This window comes from Xenopus laevis, chromosome 8L (assembly GCF_017654675.1).
Source record: "Xenopus laevis strain J_2021 chromosome 8L, Xenopus_laevis_v10.1, whole genome shotgun sequence".
In the NCBI taxonomy this organism is placed as follows: domain Eukaryota; kingdom Metazoa; phylum Chordata; class Amphibia; order Anura; family Pipidae; genus Xenopus; species Xenopus laevis.
The window spans coordinates 98,715,198-98,729,393 of NC_054385.1; the positions used below are offsets into that span (position 1 = coordinate 98,715,198).

General features: G+C 38.4%; 1 protein-coding gene across 6 annotated transcripts in view; it reads right to left on the bottom strand.

Moving 5' to 3' along the window:
• Window positions 1-14,196, bottom strand: part of sipa1l1.L (signal induced proliferation associated 1 like 1 L homeolog) — a 155,703-nt gene that overhangs the window by 65,522 nt on the left and 75,985 nt on the right. For 5 of the 6 annotated variants that reach the window (XM_018231085.2, XM_018231087.2, XM_018231086.2 and 2 more), the window contains one exon: window positions 6,663-8,447. In XM_018231085.2, the coding sequence (XP_018086574.1) occupies window positions 6,663-8,154 (1,492 nt within the window). In that variant the 5' untranslated portion in view covers window positions 8,155-8,447. Of the gene's footprint in view, window positions 1-6,662; window positions 8,448-13,136; window positions 13,220-14,196 lie in introns of all 6 variants that reach the window. The other variant, XM_041573296.1, reaches the window with a different exon arrangement.

Consider the following 14,196-nt stretch of genomic DNA (forward strand, 5'->3'; position numbering starts at 1 on the left):
AATTGTTTTTGATTTATGTAGTTTAACTTTCATTTTGTTTTAGAATTAGCAAAGGATGTGGTTTATATTTTAGAGCTTTGGCAGTGATAAAATGCCTTGTATGTTGTCTACTTAACTTCTTTCAATCAACATGGAAAATACATAAGTATAACAAAAAAACAGGAACAGCAAAAATTAAAGCATTTTTAAGTAATTAACATATTATATATGTTATATACATATACTAATAATACTGTTAGCATGCTCAGGGAAAGCACAGGTTACATAGTAGATAAAAGATGTCCAATACAATGGTGTCGTATCTGTTATGTGCTATGTACCCTGTGCCTTTTCTGCTTTTTCCCAACTTAATTGGTTGCCCCCATGGCTACACAGCAGCTATCCTCGTCACGGAACAATTTTGTTACAACCAACTTTCCCACTTTTATGATTCTCAGCCCCTCATCAAGCTAAGTTAGAGGGCTCGCTGTATGAATTCTGTTGCCGTAACCCACTTAGAACCAGAAATGTAGTTTCATTAATCTACTCCCAGCTGATTGAAGCAGCGTCTCCTATTTTACATAAATACATGGCAGCTTGGGAGTCAGATTTAGGAGCTCCAATCTCACTTGAAACCTGGACCAAAATATGGGGGTCTATCAGAAAATTCTCCCCCAATGTAGGGGTTAAAGAAACAGCGTATAAAGTGGTGTTTTACTGGTACCTTATGCCCAAATACAAACACACCATTCACCCAAGTTTTCCACCCACTTGCTTCAGAGGTTGCACAACAGGGGGCATTGTCTGGTGGCATTGCCCCATTGTCTCAGCCCTATGGACCGAAGCTTCTCAGATAATAGGGGTAACTATTAAAGGAATTATATAGTATTATAGTTCAGTGTGAAAATAAAAACTGGGTAAATAGATAGGCTGTGCAAAATAAAAAATGTTTCTCATATAGTTAGTTAGCCAAAAATGTAATATATAAAGGCTGGAGTGAACAGATGTCTAATAAAACAGCCAGAATCCAACTTCCTTCTTTTCAGCTCTCTAACTCTGAGTTAGTCAGCGACTTGAAGGGGGGCCACATGGTACATTTCTGTTCAGTGAGTTTGCAATTGATCCTCAGCATTCAGCTCAGATTCAAAAGCAACAGATATGACCCATGTGCCCCCTCCTCAATTCTCTGATTGGTTACTGTCTGGTAGCCACGGTAACCAGTCAGTGTAAACCAAGAGAGCTGAAAAGCAGGAAGTACTGATCTGACTGACATATGTCAAATCACTCCAGCCTTTATACATTACATTTTTGGCTAACTAACTATATTAGAAACATTTTTTATTTTGCACAGCCTATCTATTTAACCAGTTTTTATTTTTACACTGAACAATTTCTTTAAACCCACTACTGAGTCAGCATTGTTGACCCTTCCAGGGCAGCTGCCTAGGGCGCAACAATTGGGGGGCACTGGGCAGCTACCTCTTCTTCTCCTCTTCCTACCCCTAGACTGGACCTGACACTAGACTTGTACGCGAACGCCTGTACTGCGCCTCTAGGCACATGCGTGCACCAACACCTCTACGGGCATGCGACTGAAAGCCTCTACTGTGCATGTGCACGCAAACGCCCATACCAAACAGGCACGTCCCAATGCTGCTAGGGCAGTCTGCAAGCCTGGCCTGCCTCTGGTCCCTACCTTACCCTAAATTAGCGCTACACCCAAGCAAGCTAGTTTTTCAAATACTGACAGCTATTAGCTGAGTAATAGCCCTAACATTGGCTCGTCCCCTCCCTTTCCATTTCACTTGTCATTAACAGACTTAAATGTATCCAATCTATGCACTTTCAGCCCACCTGGAGGATAAACTCGACCTTCATGCAGCCATTTGGACAATGTGGGACAAACTGTTGACAACCATAATGAGTATGTGATCGATTCATACTTTGTTTCTGTTAATATTGTTTGTCAATTTGTTGTTATAAACATATAACTGCTATAAATAAAGAGTTATAAAAAAAAAACTCTTTCCAAACACTTTTACAGTTCAGTTGTTGCTCACCAGAAATAAAGACTTTTTTTCAGTTGTTTCCCATTTTGACAGTTTTTCCAAAATTACATTTTTAAGTTTCAAGTTCCTGTCTCTGTTGGTTCAGTCTGGCAGCTCAGTAATTCAGGTGCAGATTTTGAAATGTTACAATTTTGCTACACCAGTTGTTACATTTCTCAGCAGCTTCTCTGGAGTATTAGCAACTATTGTATCAATTCTAACAGCTGCCTTTAATGAAACTCAGGGATTCTGCTTAGCAGGGATAAAGATAAGAAATGTATCAACTACATGTATCAATTTAGAACAGTTCAGAGTCCGTTACACAGCAGATAACTGTTGTATTGGACATGGCTGCTTATCTGTTATGTGCTATGTAACTTGTGCTTTACCACAGCAGGCTAACAGTATTATATATGTTAATTACTTTAAAACACTTTCATTTTTTGCTATTACTGTTCCTTTAAAATACTAATATATTTTCCATGTTGATTCAAAGAATTTAAGCAGACAAATACAAGGCATTTTATCTGCCAAAGCTCTAAATTATAAACCACATCCTTTAGTAATTTTTCTAGAACAAAAAAAGAAAGAAAAATACAGCAAGTGCAGTTGATTTGACTTATTAATTTAGATACACCCTTAATTGTGTTTCCAGGCCAAGCAAAGAGAATCATAATGTAAGCGATTAATGTAATAATTTGGTGAATTTTATTCTGTTAACCATATAAATGTTTATGTATAATTAAATGCAGTTGAATAAATATGAATTCTTAGTTTATTACATATGGGTGACTCAAAGACATGGCAATACCTTAACAGTTTGGAAGCTAGGAAGGCTGTAATATGAGGGCAGCAAGGTTGTGGAATAAATACCCAGCAAAGAAATGTTGGGATTGTAAACCGACTTGTGGATGTGCAGTTGCATTTTCTAAAACAAAAATGTAACTAAAACATAATAATCTCTATGTGGGGATTTATCACAGTCTCAGATTTAAAAATATACTGTACTTCCCTTTGTGGCATTTGCAGTTAAATACTAGTGAAAGACAGGAAGGTTCCGCCAAGGTCAATATCAATATGGTTCAGCTAAAAAAAAAACAAAAAAAACAACAGAGACAAAGGCAGTGTGTGGGAGTAAGATGGTGAGAAGGAAAGCATTGGGGTGAATTCTCCTGCGCTCTTTTTTTTTTTTTTAAAAAGTGATTGCTGCATAGTTAGTTTGGTTAAACAAAATCCCCAGTGTGCCTGTTACTATTTTATATATATATATATATATATATATATATATATATATATATATATATATATATATATATATATATATATATATAATACAGTACCCCCTCTTACAAGAGGGGATTTATCAGTTACCGAGGAGTTCATTGACCATATAAAAACACTTTATTTATTATAATACACATGGTTGCTCACCCGGAGTTAACTTTTAGTATGATGTAGAGAGTGATACTCTGCGACAATTTGCAATTGGTTTTAATTTTTTATTATTTGTGTTTTTTGAGTTATTTAGCTTTTTATTCAACAGATCTCCAGTTTGCAAATTCAGCAATATGGTTGCTAGGGTCCAAATTACCCTAGCAACCATTCTGTGATTTAAATAAGAGTCAGTAATTTGAATACGAGAGGGCCTGAATAGAAAGAGGAGTGATAAATTGTAATAACATTAATAAATATGCATCGCTAGCAGAGCTACAGTTCCTGAGAACACGCCCTGTGCATATACTTTTGCTCCTTTTAGGGAAACTAATATGGCTGCCTTCCAGACCTCAGAAACCGCAAGAACATGATTTAGCAACTTCCTTCTTGCTTGACCCTTCTAGCTAACTTAATTATTACTGGGAAATAAGATGGTTACATAGAAACTATGGCTAAATCAATATCTCTTGTGTAATTAAAAATGGCAATCTATCCCTAGACAAGATTGGGTTTTAAAGGCTACTGAAAGCATGGTTACTGTGCGTTGCAATATCTGCATCAAGCTCCTTCTTTCTTACTGAGCATACAAAATATTGTATTACTACTTCTAAACTACTTGTGTAACTACTTCTAAACTACGGAGAGATCAAGGCAGAACCCCCATGAGTGAGAATTCCTTACTGTGCAGAATGAACTAGGCGGTTGCTATTCAAGGAGCCACTCAAAAGCCTCCTGGCAGCACGTTATCTTGGGAACAGTCCGTCTGACAGTTTTCTGGCTGCTTGTGTCAGAAACTGCCATTAACTGCTCTTAAAGGCATTGTGGGTGGAAGGGGTAAAAATAACTAGTAATGTAGTAAGGTACTGTGACTTGTCACTGTACATGTGTGAAGGGATGAGGACTAGTAATTGGGGTTACTGTATCCAAAGAGTTGCTAGAAGGTTGTCAACTCCAGCAACCTACGGGCTAATAGAATGTATGAAAAACTTGGCCATTTTTTTTTCAATTTACATGAGCTTAAAAATATTAGGGACCTCTCAGGAATATGCTTTAACATTTGTAGTGAAATATGTTTTCCTCTAATGAACTCCAGTGCTGTGGTTTTAATACATTCTCGGTTGAATCATATGTTTCCTTCTAGCATTGTATAAAGATATATAAGTATTAACAGCAGGTCATTGCTCCAGGCATGTTGAGATTGGATCTGTTACTGGAGGTGGCCATTGGGCAAGGAGTTCAACCAAAACCAACCAGAATATTCCACCATAACTGGTGAAGACTTTTAGTATGTAATAGAAAGGCTACTTCTAAGCAACTTCTGACTCGTTCCAGTTTTCAGATGGGCGTCGCTGACCCCATCTAAAAAGCAAATTTTTTGTAAGGCTACACACTTATTATTACTGCTACTTTTTATTTCTCGACTTTCTAGTAAGGTCCTCTCCTATTCATATTCCAGTCCTTTCATGGCCGGATTTACATAGTGGGCGCCCCTAGGCCCACTGCTGTTCGTCGCCCCTGTCCCCTCCCCTTTATTCGTGCAAATTTTCATCTGGACCAGAGCAATGGGAAATTTAAAAAATTAGTGCATCTCCAGCGAATCCCCAGTGTTTTTGAACCAATGTGGGTGTGATTGGGTAGCATGTCGCCACCCTAAAATCCTGCCACCCTATGGCCCGGGCTTAGGTGGCCTTTCCACAACCCCTTTGATTATCATCAGGTAGAAATGACGGTCCAGTTTCCAAACTTCTCCCAAAAAACATTCCGTACCTAGGCACCTTAAGCTAAATATATATATATAACTGGACCATTCCTTTTTACATCCATTTTGACATTGCCCGAAGGCTGCAAACTGCTGCCTAACCAATCACCACCACTCTATGCTTTAGAGAATTGTAAGAGAAATTGGTTACTTATAAAAGATGATGAGACATAAGGTGAGAGAAGAGCTTTTTTGGGTAACTAGTGACAAAAACTGAAATTCCTATCTTTATGTACTTTTCCATTAATGGCTGCTTTATAAAACCAGCGAATATATTTTCTCTCTCTCTACATCATGGACAGTCCTAGTACCTAATTGGTAGCCCTTTCCCTAGATGGTGTATGAGAATAAATTGACTTAAAAATTTAAAATGTAAAATCTTAAACAACTTTAAATAAACAAGTAACTCTGGCACAAAGCCTGCATGTAGGGAAAGATTGCCGAGAGGGAGACAGCAAGAGTAACCTGATAATTTTTAAGTTAGAACAGAATTTTTAAATCTGAAAATTAAAACGTGTATGCAGATTTTAATTGTTAAAACAGCCAAGCGATCAATTTTGTTTTTAAATCTCTCAGCATAAAAACAGATCAGCGTCACAGGCAGCACTGGAAATAAGAAACTAGTGAATTATAAGCAGGATGGAGGGTGTAACCAATCCATTGTGTAGGTTGAACTTCTATGTAAAATAAGGAAAGGAGGTTGCTTGAGATTTATTAGACTGCAACATAATGCCATGAACTTCCAGACTTTTTAATCACAACACAGGAGGTGTTGGCCTACTCTGGTGTGATGCAAGGATTATAATCAGAGTAGCATTAAGCAACACCCTAAAAGACTCCATGATGCCAAACTGAACACAATTTCCTTGTTTTCTTAGAGACAGCAACTAAAACAGATTTAAGAGTTGAAAGTGAAAGGACTTTCCGTTTGTAAGGAGGTGATCAGATTGGGGCATGAAGGAGGTCCTCTCCTGATGGGTTTCATGTGACCTCTAAATAATATCATTACTGGGGTAAAATGTAATTCTTTGGTGGTGACATGAAATGTTCTCCCAGGTGGGCAGCTCTGGGGTCCAAAATATCTTTATCGAATCACAACATGAACAGTTGTTGTGAATTATTGGGCTTGCAGAGAGTCTTGTGAAACAATTGCTCTGATTCAATAACACAAAGACAGGTAGAACTTGATTTTTTTCCAGGATCTCAACAACTGAACAGTTGTTGCCTGAAAAATGCAACAACTCAAATGAAAAAATCCTCAAGTGTGTAATAGAATATGTTATAATAAGTGATTCCACTTGTGCACAATGACTAAAGACTATTGCAAGCATTATGTTACCAATATTCCATATGAAAGCTAGTGCTTGGCAAACAATTCAGAACACACAAATGGCACAGAAGATGCTGTTTGACATAAAATAACTAAAACAGAACTAACATACCTTTTTGATAGAAATACTTCCGAAAATAGTAAGCACCAAGATCAACATGCTCAACAATGTATCTTTTTGCTCTGTCAATGTGCAGAACTAGGTTTTCCTTGGGAACCTCCAGCACAGCCAAACCAGCATTTGCACAATGTGTACTCATCGTAGATTCAAAAGAAGAATTTTCACACCCAGAAAAGGAACCAGAGTTTGATTTTGTCAAGCTGACCTTCTTTTCTGCCTCTCCACCCATTTCATTCCGAAAGTAAGGGCAGCTCAACACTAAGTCATTGCTTTTGTCATCTCCTTGGTCCATGGATTCTTTTGGGTTTAAATCCTCTGTACTGCCTGTTGGAGAGTTAAAACTTGAGGAGTGTGATAATGGTCCAGCAGCAAGAGAGGCGGCGGCAGCAGCAGCAGAAGCACCCGTTGTTGTATTTTTTCTTTTGATGACGTTTTGTCTATTCAGGACAATTTCATTCAAATCAAACAGAACACTCTGAATATCATAATGTGCAAAACATTTGGGACAGGTCCAAGGTCTGAGGCTATCATCAGAACGGCTATCTTCTATATCTGAAGACTTTCCTAATTCTCCTTCACCTTTGGCATTACGCAGCTTGCGAAAAATGGAAGAGTCTCCAGTCTCTGATTTGGAACGTCTTTTAAGTGGTTTGTCTCTATCCTTGAAAGCCCTATGCCCTTCCCTCTGACCATCTATAACATCCAATGAAAAGCCAGATCCTCTGTTTCCACTACTTAAAAGTAGTTCACTCAGCTTTGATGGTCCGTGGCCACGGTGATCAGATTTCTCAATTCTGTATCCCTTTAATAAGTCAAAGAAACTCTCCCCTGAAGTCCCCTGCTTATCAATTGATGAGGTACTACCATACTCTCTATGTAATGAAGGGCCTGTTTTAAATGTTGGTGACATACACTCTTCAAAATTGTCCATATCAAATTCACTTATGGTAATGTCACTGTTACTCCGTTGTCTTATCCTGCGAATAACTTTTCTTGGAGAGCTGGCGCTGGAAAAACCTTCAGGGGAAAGAAACCTTGAGTCTAAGCTTTCAGCCTGTCTGGTTTTGCTTTTGAGGGTATTCTGGATACTCTTTAGCATAGCAGAATCACTAGAATTCATGCTTGACATGCTAACTTGACTACTAGGACTACTTTTAACAGACACATTATCAATACTTGCTGTTTCAGCATCCTGACTAGTCCTGCTCACTTCTTTCACATTTTCTTTCCTAGGTGGCCAATCTGCAATTCTTGCCCTTACCCCCATCTTAGGAACACCAGGAGTAGCCGATATATGATGGGAACTTTCACTGCGCGGTGGCCCAACAGGAGACATTGCAGATGAACCTAAGCTACCATTCTGTGACCTAAAACGCCTCATATAAAAGTCATCTGAACGAGCTTTTTGTGGTCCATCTGGTAGAGCAGTTTGGATTCCACTTGCAACTGACCTCTCAGTCTGGGACCTTTTCAAACTGGTCATGATCTGAAAATAGGCTTGAACTTAAAATCCTCCAGAATAAAACACGCCCATGTTTGTTCTCTACAAGGATAATTTTCTCCTGGAGAAAACACTCCAGAAATTGCCCTGGTTTCATGAGATCTGTAAAAGTTAAGATAGATGGAAGGAAAAACAGTGTTTTCTCTTAGTAATTTGCATGGAATGCAACAGCTGCGGTCTTCATTTTATTTGTGTGTTCCAGAAAGACTTCCTTTCCGGGGATTACGAATCCAGATTTTTCAGGCCATCCAAGCAGTGCTTCTAACCAGTGAAACCTAGAAAACATAATAGTTTAAATTTACTGAAATATGTTTAAAAAAAAAAAAAAAGTCTCTCTAAACAGTCAACCACATAGAGGTTTAAGATCATTCTAACATTAAGGCAGTGATCCCCAACCAGTAGCTCGTGAGCAACATGTTGCTCCCCAACCCCTTGGATGTTGCTCCCAGTGGCCTCAAAGCAGGAGCTTATTTTTGAATTCCAGGCTTGGAGGTAAGTTTTGGTTGTATAAAAACCAGGTGCACTGCCAAACAGAATCTCAATGTAGGTTGACAATCCACATAGGGCTACCAAATGGCCAATCACAGCACTTATGTGGCACCCCAAGAACATTTTTCGTGCTAGTGTTGCTCCCCAACTCCTTTAACTTCTTAATGTTGCTCACGGGTTGAAAAGGTTGGGGATCCATGCATTAAGGGTTCATCCATAGAGTACACACAACTCTTAAAGTCCTCTGCTTTGCCTTTGCCAGCAGTTTAATGTTAGTGAGGACTGTGCTGCCAATTCAACCCTGGACAAGTGGCATGTGCAGTAGAGAAACTTTTTTTTTGGTGTCAATTTATGATTTTACTCTATTGCGCATGTACACAATGAAGGGTAGTTTCATTTCTGGGACCAACGATAACATGGCAGTACTCACTAGACTACTATTTGCTGCACTTGGGGTATATTACACAACACAGACAGAAGCCATTTGATAGCATCAAGGTGTTACTAACAGGAATCCTTCTCCTTCTAGTATTAATGCTGTGGCCAAATTGTTTTTTGTTAATTCCCTATATAAGTGTCCAAAGTGCAATATTAACAGATATTACACTGAACAGCAGGAGTGCCCATACTTTACTAATGTGAGGTCTATTTTTAGCGATGTTGTCCTATTATGATCTACATCCAAAATAGTTTTGTTAGCATACCGTTCCATGGAAAATATTACTTAAATATTGTTTTATGAGAAAATGTATATTGCTAAATTTGACAAATAACTATTTCTTATGTAACCTTAACATAATAAATATCTGAATGAAAATCATAAAACAGGAGGGTGATTTAGACAAGCTGTTGACAGTGTTGAGATCTACTGATCACCAGCTAAAGGTTTTCTGTTAGATCCCGATCTTCCCTTTGGGCACCGCTGCTGTACAAAAAATCTTGTTCACCTCTGTGTGTATATATATATATATATATATATATTTATATATATATATATATATATATATATATATATATAACAACTTAGAAAAGATATTGTATACACTTATGGACGTAATAAAGCAAAATGCACTCTATGAAGACTTCTAAACGTAACCAATGAGTAATTTGCCAACTTCAGAATGTTCAAATAAATTAAGTTCAAAGGAAGTTGGTTAAAATAAATAGAAAGGCCAAAGGTACATGTGTTTACCGAAACATATTCATTTATCATGCCGGAATGGGGCCTTTGGTTAAAAAGGCAATAAATGAAGTAGAAATGTTCAATGCTATTGAGAAATGTAAAAAGGTTTTATGTAAAATAATGAAATAAAATTGAGGGGGAATTTAAACCTGGACTATAAATGACAATAAAATATAAGTAGCAGATCCAGCAGTTAAGGCTATTGCAGTGCTGAATGACACTGTGCAGTGTGGATTATAAATTGATAAATTGGTAGTTGGAGACTTCCACTGCTGAATAGTGTCACAAGCCACCTGCAAAAAAAAGGCATACCCCCTTTCCCAAATGTGGCCGCAAGTAGACATAAGTGAGATATGAGGTGCACAGGGAGAGGGGGGACGAGTGTAGGCCGGCTCAGAATCACAACTGGGGGTGTAGGGCCCTAAGGTGACAGCCCGATGGGACCGATACACCCCAGTCCGACACTGCACAAGGCATTAAGCAATGTTTGTGAGATTGCAACAGGAGAATGAGCAATGTACCTGGGCCAAATGTTGGGAAAATATAATGGCCCATAGATGCAAAGCAGGCAACTGGCTAATACTTGATTTGGCATTAAACGTAAACAATTTAATGTAAATAATAACTGCTTTGCGGCTGTATATACCTTTAGCAAATTCTTTATTTATAAGTAAAATTGTAGTTATGTATGAAACATTAGCTAAAACAAATAAGGCCAGATTATATTCCATTCAAAGTGAAAAAAATGCTCTGTATTCAGTTCCATATTTTGACAGACATCAATGGAGATTTTCTTACGTTAAACCATAACATTGCGTTTCTCCAAAATGGACCTTTACCTAGTAAACATTTGATCACAAGGAATTATTGACTAATTTAGGCATTTACTATCACAGGAATAAAATGGTCATAACAGACTCATAACTCATATATAGTTTACTGTCAACATCTATTTGTCACATTGAAGCCTCTTCACTTGTGGGTAAGGCAGCCCATCCACTAATCAGCTTAAGGGCTGGGACACACTGGGCGATTTGGGGAGATTTAGTCGCCTGGCGACTAATCGCCGCGACTTTCCACCACCAATCTTCCCCGAATGCCTCCCCTCGCTCTGCGCCTGGCTAAAATGAAAAATCGCCTGCGCTAATCACACGCGGCGATTCGTTTTCCGAAGTTGCCCGAAGTTTCCTCGTGAGGCAACTTCGGGCGACTTTGGAAAACGAATCGCCGTGTGTGATTAACGCCGGCGACTTTTCATTTTATCCAGGCGCAGAGTGAGGGGAGGCATTCGGGGAGAAAAGTCGCTGCGATTAGTCGCCAGGCGACTAAATCTCCCCAAATCGCCCAGTGTGTCCCAGCCCTAAAACTTTTAATCAGATTGCTTTTAAGTAAATATATACATATAAACTTTTCCATAAATATTTATGGAACTGACAAAGGTGCACTTGAGCGCTTTAACAGTCATTAAAGCTTTCATTTTTGTCCATTAGTTATAAGAGTAAAACTTCAACCTTGCCTATAACAATCCATATGCAAACCACTTGTAGATATGATCATTTATAGGTCACTCATTGCCTACAGTAATTGAGATGTTTGAGATTCTCAATCTGCAGACCATAAATACAGCAGATATGCCTGCTCTGCCATGTGTTTTGAATTTCCCCTACCAGTAGCACAGCTGAATGAACACCATATGACCAACAATGTGCACCACTCAACCCCATTTAAAATAAAAATGTAGGTGGTCTAATGTTACCATTACTCGAGAGCCTGAAGACAATACATTAGTGATTAACTGTACAGCAAACTCATATTCCAGCTCCGCACCCAAGAACGAGGTCACACTGAATATCTGATACACCCACCTTTAGAGTAAGTTCACAAGCTAAAATTAGATTCTTAGGTTTTCTTTATTAGTTGGAAGAACCCATAACATCTTGAGACATTCTATTGCACAGATGACTTTGCCATATGCTTTAATGAAAAAAGTAGGATGAGATAATACCATCCATGCATATATAACAGACCAATATTTAAAAATTAAATTATAAAGTACAAATGTATTTTTTAACAAACAATATCCAGTGAGGAACCCCCTTTAGACCAACTTCCTCCTACTGGAACAGCCAGTACAAATATAGTAGGTTGGTTTTTTTTATGTAGCAAAGTTGCATTGTATTGATGCTTTAACAGATCCAATAAGAAAGCTGTATTCTGAAATCACAGATAAAGGGTGATTAACTTCTCACATTTATTGGGGGTCGAATTTTGGCTGATGCTCTCTCTAGCAGATCTAGCTGAAGAGATGAAATGTTGTCCTTCCTGCATCTTATGGTTTGACCATATCCATTTAAATAAAAACTATTACATAAGCTGATGAGATAGATCACCCCTTTATCTGGAAAATGCATTCTATAAGGCAAGAGTGGTTTAAATACACCCTTGCAAGATTTATGCACCCGGGCCCCTTTTAAATGGTGAAAAGAATGGCTCTTCGTGGCCACCATATTGGACATGCAGCGCCTTTGCATGCATCCTGACTGAGCATATATGGATTTGATCAGATGGGAGAGCTGATTTCTGAAGTCCATGAATTGCTAAAAAGCCTAGATTTTACAATATGATAATATGGCATACAACAGGGTGGAGATGTTTAGTATCACTTGCATGGCTAACTGATAACCAGGGCACATTGCAGCATATATTTGTGCTACTACTAATCTGCTATGCAGTATGTGAATCTTATATGTGACTTGTATTAAAGGGGTTGTTCATCTTTGAGTTAACTTTTAGTATGATGTAGAGAGGGATATTCTGAGACAATTTGCAATGGTTTTCATTTTTTATTATTTGTGGTTTGGTTATTTTGCTTTTTATCCGGCAGCTCTCCAGTTTGCAGTTTTAGCAATCTGGTTGATATGGTCCAAATTACCCTAGCAACCTTGCACTGATCTAAATAACAGACTGGAATATGAATAGGAGTGGCCTGAACAGAAAGACAAGTAATAAAAAGTAGCAATAACAATAAATGTGCAGCCTTAAATAAATAATGAAAACCAATTGAAAAGATGCTTAGAATTGGCCATTCTAGAACAAACTAAAAGTTACCTTAAAGGTGTACCACTCCTTTAAAGGGATATGGTGAAACAGTAAGGGCAGGACTACACGGCAGATTCCAACGCGCAAAATCGCAGGCGTCATGTCGGATCGTGTCGCATTGTTGATGCGACACGACTGTCCGATGCAGACACAGCGTGCAGCTGCGACTCGATCCGACAATTGAATTACTTACCTTATTTCCGTCGCATCTGACGTGAAGCCTGCGATTTTGCGCAGCCCATCGGATCTCGGTGGAATCGGCCGTGTAGTCCTGCCCTTAAGTAGGTAGAAGTTTACATTGTTACTCGCACCATATATTTTTTATTATTAGATGCCTATTAACAACTTTATCCAGATGCCCCCATTTATTTGGGAATCCAGACTACATAGTCAATCCCCATTGCCTTTGTGCAAAATGAACTGGATATGCACAGGACAGTAGTGGAAGTGGGCATCATACAAGCAGAAAGTACGTGAACTGGTAAATTAAAAAAATCACAGTATACAACTGCTGTATCCAGTAGCTATACCTAAACACTTTGCCTAAGCAATTGCGCAATGGTGCTCCCTTACAGAGGAAGACTGAAGATCCGCAAGATGGTGCCCATGAGCTCTGCTGCGCTTACTCTGCACAGATACATGAGCAATGTATTGGGGACACTTTCAGGGGTAATGAATGCAGGGGGGAAGCAGGGAGGGGGACTATCTAAGGTAGTAGGGGCTTTTCTTATTGGGGGGTTAGTTCTCCTTTAACACATCTGCCTTTTTGAGTTCAACACACATTTCTTCATTGTATACATAAGAAATAATGTTTAGAGTGATACATTTAGTTCTTTAAATTTGGAGAGTATGCAACTTTTACTTTAGAAGGTTATTTGCCTCAAATTCTCAGGGGTCACCAAAAAACATCTGAAGTGATAACCACTGGTTCATGGCAGATGCTTTGAACACTATTAAAGGAAAACTTTACCCCCAAAATTAATATTAAGCAACAGATATCTTACATCATATTAAGTGGCATATTAAAAAAACATCTTACCAAACTTAAATATATATATTTAAGTAAATATTGCCTTTTATTTTTTTACCTGACCAGAAATACTGCAGCTCTAACTGTAACAGGAAGAAGTGTGGGAGTAAAACACAGAACCAAGTCTGTTAAAGGGGTTGTTCACCTTCAAATACTTTTTTCAGTTCAGTTGGTTTCAGACAGTTCACCAGAAATAAAGACTTTTTCCAATTACTTATTTTCT